At 36.8% G+C, this 19,787-nt stretch overlaps 1 protein-coding gene and 1 long non-coding RNA gene across 2 annotated transcripts; one reads left to right on the top strand and one right to left on the bottom strand.

Moving 5' to 3' along the window:
* Positions 1–2,692: 2,692 nt before the first annotated feature.
* On the bottom strand, positions 2,693–15,889 carry LOC137083364 (uncharacterized). Its single transcript, XR_010906486.1, has 3 exons — positions 15,420–15,889; positions 3,427–3,522; positions 2,693–3,123 (listed from the first exon to the last, which is right to left on the bottom strand). It is a non-coding gene; the product is annotated as an uncharacterized lncRNA (long non-coding RNA).
* Positions 6,709–14,271, top strand: LOC137083363 (uncharacterized). The gene is made up of 9 exons (XM_067449254.1): positions 6,709–7,304; positions 7,999–8,123; positions 9,689–9,742; positions 12,279–12,478; positions 12,560–12,668; positions 12,902–13,174; positions 13,311–13,519; positions 13,657–13,816; positions 13,999–14,271. Exons 5-9 carry the CDS (start codon positions 12,626–12,628, stop codon positions 14,136–14,138), a joined length of 825 nt encoding a protein of 274 aa, XP_067305355.1. The 5' UTR covers positions 6,709–7,304; positions 7,999–8,123; positions 9,689–9,742; positions 12,279–12,478; positions 12,560–12,625; the 3' UTR covers positions 14,139–14,271.
* Positions 15,890–19,787: the final 3,898 nt, after the last annotated feature.

Raw genomic sequence — 19,787 nt, 5'->3', positions numbered from 1 at the left:
ATTGTTACATTGAAACTGGAATTGCTGACGACTCGTTTTGGCAGTTAAAAATCATCCTATATTGTAACACTGAAACATGCATATTATGTAAAGCCGCTTTGATACTTTACATGTATTATGAAAAGTCCTATGTAAATAAACTTGAATTTAACTGAACCGAAGTTACCGAATAAGACGCCATTTGTGCTGAAATCCCACACACAAAAGTTGTTTAGTGTGTATTGCACTTTTGGAAAAGCGGGTGAACACTGACTGGGCACATTGCCCTTGGCATGTACAAAAACACAGCCCTGTTCTGCCTTCCTTCTGTTTTAGCGTATCAAGCGTTCATTTTATTTCTTTTGAGGATGCCCACCATGAAGTGGCATGGCTAGACTATCTGCAGTTTGTACAAGAGATGCATCCCCTTTGATCTCGGACGCCATCATTTCAAAAGTGTGGGACCGAACGTCTTGTCTTTCAACCTGTCGAAACGCAACAGTTTTTTTCATGATCCTCTTCTAGCCTCGGGTGAAATTCATCAAGGTTACGCCGGGTAGCTGTTCCATTTGTTCTCCACATGAATATAAAGTTGGTAATGATTCTCAGAAGACTTGCACTACAAAGCACTTGTCTGAGCGCCGGGCTGGAAGCTAATTACATTCACACAAATTTGTATTAATGTTGCTGAGACAGAGTACAAACTTTCCCAAGTTAATGACACATTTTGATAGCAATTAACGGTGAAAGGCTTGATCTGAGAAATGGTTTGAAGTGATCTACTCTTTGTAACAAATCAACCGATATTTAAAATCAGAAATATATATCACAATCAAAAAATGAATTGATGTAGTTAGTCAATACTTAGGGAAGGACTGATCCAGCACCTGAATTGTGACAATAAAGATTCAAAATGGATGAATCTTTGATGAATGGGCTACTTTTACAGTCTCTATTTACAAAAGTGCTTGTTAGCTGCTTTTGACGTGACAGAGCAGAGTTTGTAGCCGTTTTCCCCCCAAACACATTATTCTCTCATTTCCTATTGTTTAATTTAAATAAAAATTAAGAAATATGAAAATAAAGTGCCTACCGGTTAGGCTTAGGAGTAGGTGTAGGGGGAGGGCTTAAGGGACAGGGACAAGTAGTTTCCCAATAAGACAGCATTAATTTATGATTTTTGACAAATATAATCATACACACTAAATACGTTGTTAAAAAATTGCATACTGTTTTATAGTAGGGTATACTAAAATACACTGGTAAAGATTATGTGTTGGATTTACTTAAAATATATATGCTCCATTTTTGCATCCAACTTTTTAAGTAAACCCAACTTGGAATAATTTTATTTAAAAATAACAAGAAAACCTTTTTTATATGTACTTAAATATTTAAGTTCACTCAACATTCCTTACTTAAAAATATATGTAACATGCAAGTATGTGCAAGTTGTGTTAACTTAACATTACTTAGTAGATTATGTCGTGTTACATATATTTTTAAGTAAAGAATGTTGAATGAACTCAAATATTTAAGTACATATAAAAAAGGTTTTCTTGTTAATTTTAAATAAAATTATTCCAAGTTGGGTTTACTTAAAAAGTGGGATGCAAAAATGGTGCATATATATTTTAAGTAAACCCAACACATCGTTTTTACCAGTGTAGTTTCTCCTACTCTGTCACACTATGGCATGGTTTCACAAACAGGGCTTAGATTAAGCCAGGATTAGGCCTTAGTCAAATTAGGATATTGTTATGGAAGAAAAAAAAAACATTACTGGTGTGCGTCTTTAGACAGTACAATGACAGTGAGACCAGGGGTCAGTATAAATAACTTGGTTATGTACACTGTATTCCCCAACAGGTTGAATGAACTCAAAATATTTGATGAAACTGATTACCTCAAAATATTTATCTATGTTAAAGAATATTTTAAGCAACTTCTACTTAAAATGATACTTTTTTAATGCTCAAAATCTTTAAGGACAAGGATAAAATTAAAAAGAATAATGTGAGAAATATATGTTTTAAGTAATTACTACATTAGTCAGACAAGCTCTTTAGACTCCAAATCTTTGAGAAAATGAACAACATTAAAACAAATAATTTCAACAAACAAACATTTTAAGTAATTACTACTCTAAACTAGAAACATTATTCACACTAATTTTTTTGAGGAAGCTGATGAACTGAAACATAATAATTTGACAAACTAAAAATTTAAGTAATCAGTACTTAAAGTTTGGATAAGTTCAATGAACCTGATGAATTTGAAACCATTGTTAAAACTAACAAAATTGACACTGGAAACAGAGTTGTTTTTTTTAAGTTATCACTCCTAATAATATATTGAGGTTATATTATGACTCATTCAGTTTCTCACACCTAAACATTGTCAATTCAGCCTCTTATATTTTTAAGTTAATTTAAGTCTATCAAAAACACATTTTATTGACTGTTTATGTTTATTAATTTCCTCAAAATCAAATATATTTAAGTTGTATGATTCAAATAAAAAACTATTCAAAAGACAATTTCACTGCAGATTCCTTTTCTTTTTATTTAACAGAAAAACCTCCCTAGCAATGGGGTTCATACAGAAAATCAAAGAAATAACAACAAAGGTAATAATACTCAAAAAACAAAATTAATAGGCCAACATAATAGGCCAATCCAAAAATAATAGGCACACACACATTGATAAAATAATAGGCACACACACATTAATAAAAAGCGGGGGGAAATGGTATTCCATTTCTTGCTTGATTATAAACATGCTGGCAGTCCAAACAATGACATTTGGAAAACAGACTTAGTACTCATCCATCATCAACTCATTTTTAAGGCTAAGCAGTCTTGGAGGTAACCGCTTCAGGTCATCCAAACCCATTATAATTTTCTGAATGAAATTGAATGTGTATGACAATTGTTTTGGATAATCAAGGTGAAGTGCATAAATTAAGCCGAACAGCAAAATGAACGCCTCGGTCAACTCCGCTATATCACGCACAACAAAATCTCCCTCAAGAACTATAGAACTGATAGCAGGACCAAACTTCACAAGGGAGTCCGTATCACTTGAGACAGTGAGAATAGCAAGAGCTGCATCCGAGATGTCTGGCAGGTCAATTTCATCTGCCTGAAGAACATGACAGTAATTAGTTAATGAGTAGAGTAGTCAATGAAAAACACTACATGTGTATTTAATATAATATGAAATACCAGTGAATGAAAAGTTCAGGTGAAATTTCCAAATATGACATTCTTGGTGAATTACTGTGGTATGATTAAATTGCTATTCTGGTGGCTAGGAAGATGGTTGGGGTTGTTGTCTTTTGGTTGCAAGGTCAGAGAGGGTTAAATAGAAAGAGATATACAGAGAAGACAAAGTAAGAAAAAAAAAGAGAGTGAAAGAGGACACACAGTTGAATCAAAAACTTACATTCCAGGTCTTAAAAAATCCAGCAGCATCTTCCCGCAGGAAGATGGGAAGGGCCCGCAGAGTAACTGTCCGTCTGCTGTTGATATCGACGTCTTCCTAGAAAGACAGAGGGATTGTGGGGTAATAGGAAGACAAATCAGTAGAATATTAATCCTATGCATATATTAAAGGTGCACTATGTAATTTCTTTTCAGTAAAATATTCACTCAACCCTAGACTTTGTGTATCCCTGTGGAGAGATACAAAGGGATAAGATTAGGCTAGGCTATTGTCATTGGGAAATAAATGCATACAAAACACTTATAATAATATAGGCTACACATTGGCTACATTGTGACACTAGTAATGGACGTTAATATAAGACAGATGAAATCACTGCAGTGTTACTTTTCATTACATCTAGCAGCTAATGCGAACCATGTAGCCTATGGCAACTAGCTAGGTAGTCTACTAATAAAATGTTTAAAAGCGTGCTGCCTGTGTGCCTGGCATGTCATGTGTTTGACAAAAGTTGTGTAAGTTATGAAACATTGCTTTGTATGGGATGAATTTACACTCACACAATAACTCATGAACTTGATAAATGTTGAAGAGCTTTCACTATCCGTAAAAAAATTACTATTTTACTATCCACAAACAAATGCCTTTTAACTTGTGCAAAATACAGAATTTCATGAATGTGCAGCGATTTGAACAAATAGAGACATTGGCCCTCATTTATCAAAAGTGCGTACACCAAATTTCCAGCGTACACCTTGCGTACACCCAAACCCACGGTGACTTTGAGATTTATCAATATGGACGTTGGCGTACGGCACGCTCAAATCCTACGCCAGCTCAGGAGGTGGTGTACGCACGTTTGAGTTAGTGTGAAAATGCGCAGAAAAACAAGTCATAACACCACAAAACACACTGACAAGATATGCCATATTATGACCCACTGTTAAAAACCACAACAACAACATTCAGTGTTTATTTTTGTGCAACATGAACGTCAATGTTTAATTTGTGTGACTTTACCAAAGCGTTTGATTTGTAGGCATATGTATTCCTCCAGTCGCGAGCCTGTGCACTTTATCTGACGTTTCAGGCCCGTCTGGCCCGGCAGCTGCGCACGGACTGGGACTAAAATAATTCAGACTGACAAAATAATAAAAATGACCTTCTTCTTTTAAATAATAATAGTAATAAAATCAATAAAAACGACATTCTTCTTCTGAATAACAAGCGTCATTAAGAATAATAATCATAATAATAATAATAATAATAATAATCTTACAAATTGTCATGTAAATATTATTGTGAATGAATGGTAGTACTCTACATCACATCATCATCACTATGTACACCCCAATACATGCCGTGATACGAAATTGCTATTTTTTTCAAAACGTGCTGTAAAATAATGCATTGTAATTTATCATCCAAACAGCTTTAAACTGCTGGAGTGCGCTTCTCAACCTCCACATTATTAAGAGTACTCGTAATTTGGGTCCATATTTTGTTTTTGTCTGTGCCTTTAATCCCACTCTTTAAACTCCCAAATAAAACAATTTCGTTTTTGTTTTTTTCCAATTCCCTGGTGATGGTCTCGATGGGTGCGTCTCAATCATCTCTCTAGTTCAGTAGTCAGAGCACTGATCAGGGAGTCAGCCCATTGACTTATGTCCTAATCAGTGCCCTGACTAGTGGACTAGTGAGATGATTGAGCGCGCCCGATCTCCACGTCGGAGAAGTTTCGCTTCTTTGCCGTCTGTGTGTACATGGCGTAAAATGAGGGTGTGGGAGACGCGGATACTTGAATATATAGGGGCGTGTTATTCTAATGACGATCGTTTTCAGCCGCCGCATTTATCAAGGCCAAGTATTGCGTACACCTGGATTGCAGAGGTGCGCACAGTTTCATAAATCAGGCGGTGAGAGGAGTGTAAGCATAATCGCCAACATATACACCGGTTTCTACGCAAGATTGATAAATGAGGGCCATTGTGAATACAAAACTTCGATTTTTTATTATAGCAAGTCAGAATTTGTGCATGCAATAAACGGCCGTTTCACACCGCAAGCGTCGCGTGAGCAGCAGTGAAGCGGGGGTTTCGGCGGCGAGCCTATTTTGCTGCGCTGCTGACGCTCAATTAAAGTGAAATAACACTTTTAATGGACAAAATAAATATGATTTCACACAAAAAGTGCTTAAAATGCACACAGAAGCACGTGTAGTGTACTTTAACAATAACGAGTGTGTCAAAAAAGAAAACGAAGAATAACAAATATCTGTAGAAGATTTACCCATTTAAACTTGTTTCAATTATTCAGTTTGGGTGAAACAATAATGGTTATGATTATAAAAAATAAAGTAAACTGGAGTATGTCATTAAAGAGAAAACGAAGAATAAAAAACATCTTTAGAAGATGTACCCATTTAAACTTGTTTTAATTAATCCGTTTCGGTGAAAGTATGGTTATGATTATAGAAAGTAAAGTAAACTAGCCAGAAAATATAATAAACTTTCTTTAGTTTAGTATTTAGTACTCAGAGGTATAGTATAGGCGTAGGCTCTCATTGTGGGAGCCGCTGCACAAAGCTTCGGGCGTCTGCAGCTGCAGTGACGGTGTAGTTACGCTTGCGGTGTGTGTGCATTCGCGGATCCGGTGACGCGCGTGCATTCATTGACTCGTTTGTGAGTCGATCCTATTTGATTCATTTGGATTTGAGACTTTCATTTCGCCGGTTTGGCCTTGCACGATCCACACACACACACACCCACCTGCTGCCTCTAGATGACAGTATATTCTGCCGAAACAGACAACGGCACTGTGAGCGTTATTCTGCCTATAAGACGCTTTATGTGTAGGCTACTCGTTATAAAGACGAGGAAAACGCTTAAAAGTAGGCTAACATTAAAAAGGTATTAATAAAAGTATTAATAACGCATACTTCGTATAGGCAAGATTAAATCAAGTTATGAACATAAGCGTTTTCTCCCATAAAAACGTTTATTCCTGCAGTAAAAACGGTGACATTAAAAGTAGGCGTACACTTTATGAACGTGCTATTGCATAACACGCATTTTATAATGGTTTTCTATGGGAGAAAAATGTTGTGATGAATGTAGTGTTCATAACCTGATTTTATCTTGCCTAGCATATCCGTCAACGGATCCACAAATGCAAATCACGCTGCATGCACAAATTTTGACTTCTTAATATAAAATCGAAGTTTTGTATTCACAATTATGTGTCTATTTGTACAAATCGTATTTTGCACACACAAGTTATATCCCAGATAGCATGTAGTAATCAGCCCGAGCTCGGCTGCCCCGCGGCGCCGGCGGCTCGGACTCGGCGTCGGCGTGTGTTAACTGGGCCGATTCTGGCCCGCAGCTCGCTCTGGCACGTGCAGTTTTGTTACGGCTGAAAAGCACTGGCCCGATTCCTGTTCACCGTAACTGGTCCGATTCTGACAGTAGAGACCTGGGCCACTTCTGGCAATGACTCGGCATGTTCTATTTGCATCTAGCAATAATTAATGAAATAGTTTTAAAAAGTGCTTAATTTCCTGACAGTAGGCTATCTTGTTTTAGCTACTTGTTAAATATTGTGAATTTGTCCAAAACATACTATCTCCTGTAAAACTTAAATTGAAACAATCAGTTCATTTTGCACAGAAGTTTAATATTTATAACAATATAGCAAATCTATTTTGTTGTAATAAATACAGGGCATTCTTTAAGGTATGTGTTTTTTAAACATGCATGCAGCCAGTGATTCGTCACTCACAGCAGTGGGAGGGGTTTCATTGTAACTGCGGTGATCATCGTGGTTTGGACGACAACAAAACAATGGATTATTTAGCAAGACATAGGCTTACGAATATGGTAAGAAAAAATAAGAAATCATCGATGCGCTTTTATTTTCGAGTATTTTATGTAGCAGACACTCTGAAAGGGACGAACTTTATGTGAACAGCACGTGTGGGACTGAAGCTAACCACATGCAGCTGCTAGCTAGCAACTTTCTTGCATGGAAATGTGCAGTGATAGCAGTGCTCATTAATACAAAAAAACCTGTTGTTTTTAAATGTTTTAAAACTATATCGCCTAAGTGATACCAGTTTTCATTAATACCAAAAAAAACAAAAAAATTGCAATATCCATATGCAGATAAACCAGTACACATCGATTTTTTTTATTCCAATGACGGCTTTAAAACTATCTCAGTAAGTGCCATATTCTATTCTTACATTATATATTGTGTTATTACCACTTTATTTAATATAAATATTTATTCAATGTATAATAAAGGCCCATAGCATCTAGAGCAGGGCTATTCAAATCTTACCCTGGAGGGCCAATGCGGTGCAGAGTTTAGCTCCAACCCTAATCAAACACACCTGAACATGCTAATCAATGTCTTCAGGATCATTAGAAAATCACAGGTGAGTGTGTTTGATCAGGGTTGGAGAGAAACTCTGCACCGCATTGGCCCTCCAGGGTAAGATTTGAATAGCCCTGATCTAGAGCAATACACGGCAAATTTCAAATCTTGCGTAATGATGACGTATTTCCGTAGTCGATACTGATTGGATGACGGTCACTGAATGGACGATAAGAAGATGCAAAGAGATTAGGTTTCACAACAGTTGAATTCACAACAGAGGCTGTGACAACATTTCGACGCTGATTTCAATCGCAAAGGTAAGGCTTTTTACTACTTAATTTGCTCTTTTTACTACTTGATTTACTGTTGATACTAACTTGCTATTTTATATTATTCACAATGTTAAATTGTAATTGCTAACTTCAAGTTATTTTAAGAAAACAATTCAACGATTTGAAGTTAACAGTTTACATGCAATTTGACTCAGTTAACACTAAATATGGGTTGTATATTCGATTGAACTACTGTAGAGTGTCTTGCTTTTAAAAAAACATTATTCACAATTAAGTTGTAACTGTTTTTAGTAACGTAAAAATGTTTAGGTCAATATATTTTTAGAAACCATGCTGAACGAATTAGTAACAGTACTAGCTCTGTTAACAACACTAGTAAAGGTGGTAAAAGTTTTTTTTTTTTTTTTGCTGAGCTAACTTAAAGGTAAAATAGTAGAGTGTTAATCCTGTGGGCCTTGCTATTTTAAAACCTTATTCACAACGATAAATTGTACCTGTTTAATAACAATTATTTCAGTCAGTTTTCTTAAAATAACTTGCCTTAAAAATACTACTAAGCAATTAAAAAGGTCTATACTAATTGGCTCTTTTAACACTAGTAAACTAGGTAAAAGTAGTTCTTATGTAAATATATATATTTTTAATTTTAATGTGCAAAAATGTGTACCTTGAATGCAATGTAAGTCGCTTTGGATTAAAGCGTCTGCCAAATGCATAAATCTAAATCTAATTTGTAACAGTGTTTAGTAACTTAACAGTATTTTAGGACATTATTTGGTTACACTTTCCAAATAAGGTTCATTAGTTAACCGTAGTATTAACTAACCATGAGCAATACATTTGTTACTGTATTTGGTAATCTTTGCTCACTTTGGTTAATAGAAATAGAGCTGATCATCATTTGTTCTTGTTATTTCACAGTGCATTAACTAATGCAGCTTTTGATTTTAATAATGCATTAGTAGATGTTGATATTATTATATTAACTAAGATTAATAAATGCTTTAGAAGTACCGTTTATTATAAATGTACAGTTGAATGTTGACTATGTGTGACTTACTATTTTAAAACATTATTCACAATGGTAAATTGTAATTTTCATTGTATGCCGTACAGACTGTTTTTAATGGGCTCCAAACACTTATCCATATTTATTTAATTATAGTTTTATGTGGCGTCAGTTAACGGTTAATGATTGGTTTATTTAATGGCCCCTGTTAACAGTTCTGAAAAAAAAATGGTAGAACAGATCCTGATTTGTGTATAAAAAGATGTACATTTAAATGTAAAGAAAACAAAAGTACAAGTTCTGGGCAATTAACAGCACATCAGCATGGATCAACACAAAGACAAAATTATAATGTCAATGTTTTAGAATACAAATGTGAATAGTAATGTTTTGTTTGTGTTAATGGTGTTAATGGGCTATTGCAAGCCATGAACTGCTGGGTACTGATCTTTCTTCTGGCTCTTTAAGTGGTGCCCTGTGCTCAAGAGATTGTTTATATCTGGGGTTTCTTGAAATGTATTTGTGCATTACATTGATTTTAACAAAGCTAAACATTGTTTTTGTGCTTTTGTTTTGACAGACCATTACAAGATCATTGAAGTTACCAAGCTCTGCACAGAAGTGGCCATTCTGTGTAAGTCATGTCTGAAAACTATGAGTTTTATACTGTGAATTCGAACATTCAAAAAAAGGCAAGGGCAAATGTTGCTCAGATTTTAAGGTCTTTGCAAACTCCTAACTCTAAGGCTAGTGATGACACTGCTTATTATCAACATATTTGTACTAGTAAAAACATAGCCACTAAAGATAAGGACTTTGATAATCATGATGTGGTGGTGTCGGAAGACTCTGTTAATTTAGATGATTATGATGCAGTGATGTCGGAAGACTTTGCAAGTGATTCAGAGAATAGTGATGACTATATGGAGGAAAGTCCTGAGGAAGCTTTTAGAAACACTCTAACTGACTGGGCCATAGACTTCAGAATCACAATGGTTGCATTAACAGCTCTTCTGTTAGTCTTGCGTAGTATGCATCCCAGCCTTCCAAAAGATGCTCGAACATTGCTTAAGACTAACACAATATATAGAATACAACCAGTAGCAGGAGGTTCTTTCTACTATTTTGGCATTCTTAATACATTGTCTGGTATTCTTGAAAGAATATTGCCCCAGTTACCAAACAGACATACGCTGAGATTGCAGTTGAATTTTGATGGCATTCCGTTGCACAAGAGTTCAAATATGCAACTGTGGCCTATTTTAGGCATATTACAAGGCATAGCCAAAAAGCCTTTTCTAATAGCAATATTTGGTGGCATTTCAAAACCAAAAATATTGGCAGAGTATTTAAAAAGCTTAATTGATGAAGTTAAGGTCCTGCAGTCAGGCTTTATTTTCAGAGGAAAGGAACTACTCCTAAACATTTGTTCTGTAGTTTGTGATGCCCCCGCTCGTGCATATGTTAAGGGAGTTAAGTCTCATACAGGTTATTCGTCATGTGGTAAATGTGTACAGTCTGGTGTCTACATACAAAAGCGCATGACTTTTCCTGAAACTAATGCTGCCCTAAGAACAAATGAAACATTCCGAAGCATGTGTGATGAAGACCACCACATAACTAGATCTCCATTTACTGAACTAGATATAGACATGGTATCATGTTTCCCTCATGATTATATGCATTTAGTCTGTCTTGGTGTGATGCGAAGGTTATTAGATCTATGGACAAGTGGTCCTCTCAAGACTCGTTTGCCATCACAGAAAGTAGTCAAATTATCTCAGAACTTACTCTCCATTAAGAATTATGTCCCATCAGAATTTGCTCGTAAACCAAGGTCGATTGAAGAAAAAAACAGGTGGAAGGCTACTGAACTAAGACAGTTTTTGCTCTACACAGGATCAGTAGTTCTTCATGATGTTGTATGCACTCCTGTTTACAATAACTTTATGCTTCTCTCAGTTGCGATTTCAATTCTTATTGATCCAACCCTGTGTTCTGTAATGTGTGAATATGCAATGGTATTACTAGTGGCTTTTGTGGAGCACTTCACGAAGCTCTATGGCAAGGAATATGTGGTATATAATGTGCATGGCCTTGTTCACTTAGCTGATGATGTGAAAAGCCATGGTCCACTTGACAACATTTCCGCATTTCCATTTGAGAATTATTTAGGGCAGTTAAAAAGATTGGTCCGACGGCCATGTCATCCTGTTACCCAGATTGTACGCAGGATATCTGAAATATCTAGTGGTGGTTTTAAGATCGACCCTTCCAGAAGTTATGTGCGAAAAGAGCATTGTGATGGTCCTATTTTGCAGTTTGTTAATGGAGAAGTGAGACAGTATAAAGAAATATTTTTCCCTGATTTTTGTCTAAAAATTTCTAAAGGCGATAACTGTGTCCGAATTGGTTCCAATATTGGGTTGGTACAGAACATCTATATTCAGAACAATGATGCTTACATCGTATATGCTGAGTTTGAGTCTGTCCGTAGATTTTATGACTACCCAATTGATTCTTGCAGGCTTGGAGCTTATCTCGTATCTGATCTTTCTAAAGAATTTAAATGTGCCAAAATTGACGGGACACTTAAAAAATGTCATACTTCCTTTTCAAAACAAGTTTGCCTGTCTACCTTTACTGCATTTAAATTGACATCAACAGCAGTTCAAGTGTGTGGTCTTAGGTTTGAAATGTAGCATAGATATATTTAAACATAATTCAACTAAATCCCACATTCAGGCTCGTGTAGTGTAACATAACAGTATTTTTGAAAATAGACGGATTAATGTGCAATTCTGGGAGTGTTACATACAGGTGAGTGGGCCTGTACAAACCACCTGCGGTAACACACACTCTCTCTGTGAACTAGGCACATAGTGCTACACACACTGTTGTGTACATAATCATACAAAATACTCTTACAAATGTTTGTTTGCATGCTCTTTACATGCATAAAATAAATAATCTTGCACTGTTTCCAAGCCAGGTGATTACCTTATAATGTTGCCCTTATAAGGTTATGTGAAAGTATTTGTTTATTTTTATGTAAAAGCATTAGTTAATTTTTATAACAAATTTTTTCTAGATTTTTTTTAATGTATAGGTAAAATGTGTACAATGGAACAAATTGCTCTTTTTTTGTTTTGTTTTTTTTTTGTTTAAAGATTTCTTGGGAAAATGTTCCATATTGTGGAGTTCATCGAATCATCTGAAGTGGAAGTTGTGCCATCTTCATGGGTGCAGAATGGTACCTGTGCTTGGCCGACTTACAAATCTGTGGCTAAGATCCAGAAGGCTGTAACACTCCATGAATCCCCTAATCATACTTGGTCTGCCTTCAGGGTGCGGATTATTCACAGCACAGGTACTAATATTTTAAAAAAACTGTGATTATTTCATGACTGATACATTTTTGGGGACGTTAACAACCAAGTATGTTTTATAGACACGTATCAGGAAGCTCGGCTCAAACTTCCACAAGCAACTCTGATGTCTGATTTGCAGACAGAGGATGATGATGATGATCGTCCAGCATACACAAAAAGAAAGAACAGGTTTGTTTGCATTAAGCATTTAATTTTACTGCAGGTGTTTTTCATATAAACAGTGTAGTTAACCACAAAGTGAAAAGTCTGTTAGCGACAACAGAATGAGGGAATAGATAATTACATATTTTTTTATTTTGGGGTAACTGTCTTATATGTAAATTGTACATATATTGCGCTGATGCATTATAATCTGCAAGTTTTGCTATTTAAAGTTGTTTTTTCTTCATGTATACGATTAGGGGAAATAAAAGAAACCACTCTAGTGAGGATGATGAAGAGAATTACTTTGCAAGCAAGAGACTGGAAAAAACAGTCAGGATTGAGGATCACTCAGAAGTTTTTTGCAGCACCCCAAATACCTTCACCACCAAGGACTATGGTAGAACCTCTGAGGACTCCATCCAGACACACAGATGGTATTGCAAGTCCTACCACCTCTAGGAATAATTTACGCCCATGTACCAGTGCAGTTGGAGATGGAGACAGAACATGTTGCAGCTCATCGTGTGTTTGTAAGTATGAACTTCATCTTTTTAAAGGCCTAATTTAACTAGGGATTTAAGAGTCAACTGACTACCTACCAAAACACTATACAAAAATATACAAAAACAAGCTTCAAGTATGCTTATTTTTATTTGTTTTTTGCAGCCCTGCTCACTGAAGTTTTAAAAGCACAAGAGGTCATCAAACAACAACTTGCCATCATTCTGAAGAATCAGCAGAAACAGAACAGTGCTCAGTCGCAGAGTGATGAACTTCCAGACATCACCACATTCAACCTCCCTTTGTCAGATTTATCTGATCTGGAAAGGCTTGAAAATCAAATAAAGGATCAGCCAGAACAAATGAAGAAGTTGGTAAGTTAAAGTCCTTGCATTGTTCACACAATTTGTCTTGTCTTGTATATATTATAATCACATTGATACTCAGTTACTGTTGTATAGTTGTTTTGCCTGTAATACTGTTTAATGTTTTTTTTATCTCCTCTTCAAAGGTAACCTATTTAGGAACTATTGGTGGGTTTTCGACTAAAGAAGCTGTGTGGCGTATCCTGGGAAAGCTTTTGACAAACTCCTTGGCAAAAATAATTAACTGGAGTGGTGCAAACCAAAAAGTGGCATTTCGTGCATTGGCCCTCAGGACTATTGTAGTCAGTAAGTTGATTTTATATACATTCCAGTACATAGAGGCTGTATACATCTGTCATGTAAGATTACTTTCATATGAATGTTGATGGTGTATTATATATATATTTTTTACCAACATCTGTTCTTTGTTGCGCAACATAGTATAACTGTATGACTAACTGTTTTTGAATATGTTTTGCTATTTACAGATGCAGTGAGGACAAATGCCCATACCAAGAGCTCCACTGATAAAGAGGTGGAAAGGTATATAACAAGATGGCTACAACTTGCTCCTGACAGAGATGGAGGAAGGAAGGAAAGAGCGAAGTCGAACGTGTTAAATGTTTAAGATGTTTCATATTTTTTCCTTTTTGCACTATTTTTTATATGCTTTTTTTTTTATTAAACTTTTTTTAGATTAAACTTTCTTGACAAATAGTTGTTTTAAGATAGTTCTTGATACTTGTGCAGTTTAATTTTTTCCCCCAATATATTCTAGTTTAAATATTTATGTATTTATTTTCAATAGGTGTTTTAAGATGTTTCTTCATACTTGTATAATTTTATATTCGTTATATATATATATATATATATATATATTTATATTCAAGTAGCCATTTTAAGATGTTTCTTTGCTTGTGCATTTTTAACAAAACATTTTTATTCAAGTTTCTTTGAACTTGTGCTGTTAGTCCCTTTATACCTGTGCACTTTGATTATTTTTTTTGGTTGTGCTTTAAATTGTTTCTTGATAAACGTGCAATTTTCTAAATAAATATAGTTTTTTCATATTTCTGGTCTTTGTTTTTATATCATTTGCAACAATATTCGGATTAATAATGTTTTAAAGTATGTTAGAATTTTCTTTAAAAGTTGTATTTTAGGCTAAACGTTTTGTATCACTATCCATTTGCTGTCATCTCAACACAAAAGTAGTATATAGGTTATTCAAGAAACATCAATAAAGGTAGACATTTCATAATAACACGGCAAGAATGAATCGGGCCAGCTTTGGCGGGCATTAAGCATTAGTGACGGCCCGATTCCGGCTTGATTGCGGCAGCGTCGGCAGGATAACGGCAGCCGCATCTGGCCCGATTGATTCGGCCCGGAATCGGGCAGTGAGTAAACAGGCATACGGCCCGAGTGCGGCAGACGGAAGCGGGCCGACAGGTAAGTATTCGGCAGGCGAGAATCAAACCGGAACTGGCCCGAGTGTATTTTGCTATCTGGGATTTGTTTGTGGATAGTGAAATACGTCTGCAACATTTATCAAGTTCATGGACAATTGTGTGCATTTATTAATCATTTTGAGTCTAAACTCATCCTATACCTTCAGTGTCCGTCTATAAACTAACCTGCGCGGCCAAAGTAGGCCTATCACCAGTAACGGATAAAGGATCTTTGGTAGTGCTAAAACCATACGGTTTGTCTGTCCAGTTATCCCACTAAAGTAACGTAGTGCAACAAGGCTGGCTGGCTGACAGCTGAGACAATTAACTTTAGTTAATTCGCTAAAACATGCAGGTAGCCGCAAAAGGTCTCTCTCACAAGCCTACACTTTAGCTGAGGTCTGCCTGGAAGATGGCAAACAAATAAATAAACAAAGTACATTAAGGCGTGTCCTTACCTTTGTGTACAGGCGTTACGGTTAGCATGCAGACTGATGTTGTTGATGATGGATCTCTTGATGTTGCTGCCTACATCCGGGTGCGCGCAGCAGTCCTTGCAAACAATGTCAAAGTTTATATTTACATCCGCCACAATCGATCATAGACTAGGTCATTCACCATTCATTGGAATGTCCGATTTTTTTTTATTTGTTTATGTTGGTTTGTATAGGTTATTAGGTTATTTGAATTTGCCATGTTGATATGAACCTCCAATGAAGTTGCACGTCATTATTACGTCAGACGTAATTTCAATCCACTCTTGAACGAAATGAGTTAGGGGGTCAGTTCTACTCATAAACTAAGAGCTAATCTTGTCTAAATAATCAATAACTGGAAACTACTTAAGTGAACTTAAAACTTTTGTGGTGCCTGAACAATATTGCAGCTTTGAGTACAACTCTGCAATTTTATTGAGTTTAGAACACTGTTGGGGAATACAGTGTATGTAACCCTCGTTCCCTGAAGGAGGGAACGGAGACGTATGTCGGAAGTTTTTTTGATTATTATTTTTACTAATACATCTATTTAGTTTTAGTTTTGACAGATATGCCATCGATGCGGCATTAAGATTCACAAATGTCTTATTTGCTTCCACAAAGAACGTAATAACACACAACAAGCAGTTGATTAAATAAAGAGTGATTGTTTTGTATATTTTTAATGCTGTATTATGGTTTAGTTCAGGGATTCCTATATTTTCAGTTGAACCATGACCTAAATTATTTATTTTAATAAAAGTTAATACTGTCAGTATATCAGTAATTCAAGAACACATGGTGTCAGGTAATGGTCACATGACATGCAAGTAAACAAATAAAATACTTAATAATTTATAGTAAGTGTTTTATTTAGATTATTTTTATTTTAAAACGCTCTTCTGCAGTTGATGATTTAATTCATTTTTAGCTTTTCACGAACTCCTGCAGTTATTTCCAGACCCCCCAGGAGTTCACACACGCCTATTTGGAAAACCCTGGTCTAGCTAACATAAAATATTTTTAATAAATTTTTTGACAGGGTGCTTTTTCGTCATCTTATGTCTGATTTTTACATCCAAATGATGTGAGATGCAAATAGAGTTTAGTTTATTTACAAAAAAGGGCCAGGTTCACGTATCTTTACAGGAAAGGGAAAAGTGAATCTGATGCATCCTCATCTATATTTGACCTTGTGTCCCCCAAACCATCGCATGAATAATTTTTAAGGACAAATGAATCCTAAAGCAGCTGTATTTGACCACGGTGCTGCATGTGCTATTATAACTCATAGCTGCTCCTGATCATTTCACCGCAGGCTATTTCACACAATCAGCAGAACCTGTGCGCGGCTCACGCCGGAGGAAAACGATCGTACGCCTCATTGTCCATTCTGAATAGGGCTCTACGGCCGAGCGCAACAAGTCCATCTCCCGTTTCCTAAAACGATCATAACCTCCACGCTCTGAGTTCAGCACGAATTAATTACAGACCCTCTGCTGAGCTCCGACTAATACAGAATTAATCGCACTCAAAACGGCCAAATTATTTTCCAAAATCCAGACAGAAGAAATTAAACCGCAATTATCATAAAATCCATCATTGTAATGCACATTGTGCTGCGGTGTTTGGATAGGTAATGATTTTCTAATATGGCAATTTGCATAAGTAGCCCTGAGATGGGTTATCGTTTCCGATCCCACACAATTACAATTCCATCTCCATACATCAGAGCTCACAGCTATGTAAAACCACAGTACTAATTAATAAGCCATTTACAGGCAGCAGCTAGTTACAGTGGTTGTGCGGCTGACCTCGCCAAGGATGAGCCGTCTCTGAAGCTCCTGCGCGCGTCTACACACATAATGACGTGCCAGGAGGGAATCATTAAAAATAATTTACACAAGCCTTCATTTACAAGATCTTTTGATAGTGCGCTTCCCCTGGTGTTTAGATCGGCGGTGAAGAACCCCCTCCCTCGACCGACCGTTTGGAAGGCAGCGAGCGCACGGATACCTAAGTGGTTAATTAAGAACTGTTGGGCCGCTGTGAGAGGCTCCTCCAAATCCCTCTGATGTCTGCCGTGTCAAGTGTCTCTCTCAGGCTGGAGCTGCATGAGGTGACTGCCACGACTGGGCTAATTACCGGGGAGAGCAGGAGCAGATGAGGAAGAGAGCCCTAAATGAGGCTTCTCCGAGCTAATATTTGGCCAATCAAAACCCCTTTGTGCTGCCACGAGAGCTGGAACGAGGGGGAGGTGACAGGGGTGTGTTCAGACTCGGGCTGTTTGAAAGGGTTAACTACCCTGGGCCGGGATTCATATCGTTTCCTGACAAAGGGGGAGGGATGGATTTATCTAAGAGCGGGGTCTGTGGAATAACGCCGTCGGAACAATAGAGCGTGCCGGGTCGCAGAGAAACCACAGCTTCCGGGATATTTAACGCACAGCCAGAGGTCTTCATCTCGCTTAGAGCTGTTTTGTCAAGGAAACATTCGTAGGTGATCTGCTACAAAACCAAAAAAAAAGTTCAATTGTATAGCACTTTTCACAATACAGATTGTATGTTACAACTGAGAAGTCTTCTTTATGTTTCAAAGTCATATCTATATGGCAGTAATACAGTTATAATATACGTTATGTGGTTAGTAAACATCATGCATTTAGTTTAGCAGACACTTGATCATGCTGTGATCATAATAATCACAAAACACAATCAATTGTGCAAAACATACACTTTAGGGGTGCAGCAGCTTTTCACTGGGGCTGTGCCTTAAAGGTTAATAATAGTACTTTAAGGGTACATATTACTACTCTAAGGTACCGATATATTCACATTTTGAGTGTAGAAAAGGTAAAAAGCCATGGTGAAAGCTGTTGTATCCCTAATTGTCTCTATCCCTAAAAATTAATGAATTAATTCCAACAGTGTATAAGAATAATATTTGGCAATTTTGTGTGTTGATAGCTAACACTTTACAATACGATCTCATTTGCACATTAGTTAATGTATTAAAAAATAAATCATAAAATAACTAATAATACAAATACAGCATTGTTTGTTCCTGTTAGTTCACAGTGCATTGACTAATGTTAACAGAAACAACTTTTGATTTTAACAATGCATTAGTAAGTATTAGTATTAGTGAGATTAATAAAATGCTAGAAGTGCAGGTCATTATTAGTTCAAGTTAACTAATGCTAAATAATGAAACCTCATTGTTAAGTATAACCATTGATACAAATTTAGCATAATTTGCAAGTTATCGAATTATGGGCCCTATCTTGCACCCAGCACAATTGACTTTGTACACCGACGCATGTGTCATTTCTATTTTGCACCCACGCAAAGCGCGCTTTTCCCTCCACAGAAGCACGTCGCTAAACTAGTGAATGAATTTGCGCTCCCTGGGCGGTTCAGCGCAAAAAAGGAGGCGTGTTCCGGCGCAAACAATCCCTGGTGCTATTTTGCTGTTCCATTAAACAATTGCGCCACTGACCAGAAAAAACCTAGTCTAAAGTCAGTGGCGCGTTGTTCATTATGCTATTTTAAGGGCGCATGCTTGACCATAATGTATAGCGTGCACAACGCGCATACACTTTGCTCATGTAATCTACACAGATGCAACAGTTATTTTTGCAAATCATAAATTGTTACACTAAAAAAATATTAACACATGAGATGACGAAAATCATTGTGGTGTGCTGGCGTCAGGTCCTGAGTAGAGGCAGATCAACCTCCCGTTACACGGCGTGCCCGATTGATGCTGGCAAGCTTGGACTTTCCCCATCTTCTGATATCATTGTAGCGCTTGCGGCACTGGTGCGACGTCCTGGGGATGCCAGCTGATGAAACAATTGTGGCTATTTCCTTCCATGCCTGTTTAACCGACGCTATTTTGAGTGGGTTTCTCCCATCCCCATACAACACTACTTCTCTGTCTTTCACTGCTCTTACAAGAACATCAGTCTCCTCGGCTGTGAACCGCTCCTGGCGTGCGCCTGGTAAATACGCCATAATAATAGCAATCCATAATGGAACTTGCGCTCCTGCTTTTAAAGGGAATGTTGGATGACGCTCTGATTGGTTTATTCACGTTACGCCCAAACCACACCTATGAATAATGAAGCTACTTCCGACCAACCCATTTTAGATTTGCGCCGGGCGCAAGAGCCATTTATCCCGCCGGGAAAATAGCAACAGCGCCGAGACCCGCCCACAAAGTTAATTGAGCTTTGCGCTTTGACACTTGCGTTTCTAAATGTTAAAATAAGGCCCTATATTTACTTGAACTATTAACAAATAAATAGTTGTAGCTGGTAGAGCAGGGGTCAGTAATTGTTTTAAATTG

Source organism: Pseudorasbora parva, chromosome 7, assembly GCF_024679245.1.
Source record: "Pseudorasbora parva isolate DD20220531a chromosome 7, ASM2467924v1, whole genome shotgun sequence".
In the NCBI taxonomy this organism is placed as follows: domain Eukaryota; kingdom Metazoa; phylum Chordata; class Actinopteri; order Cypriniformes; family Gobionidae; genus Pseudorasbora; species Pseudorasbora parva.
The sequence above is the reverse complement of the archived record's forward strand: the minus strand, read 5'-3'. Positions and strand labels throughout refer to the sequence as shown.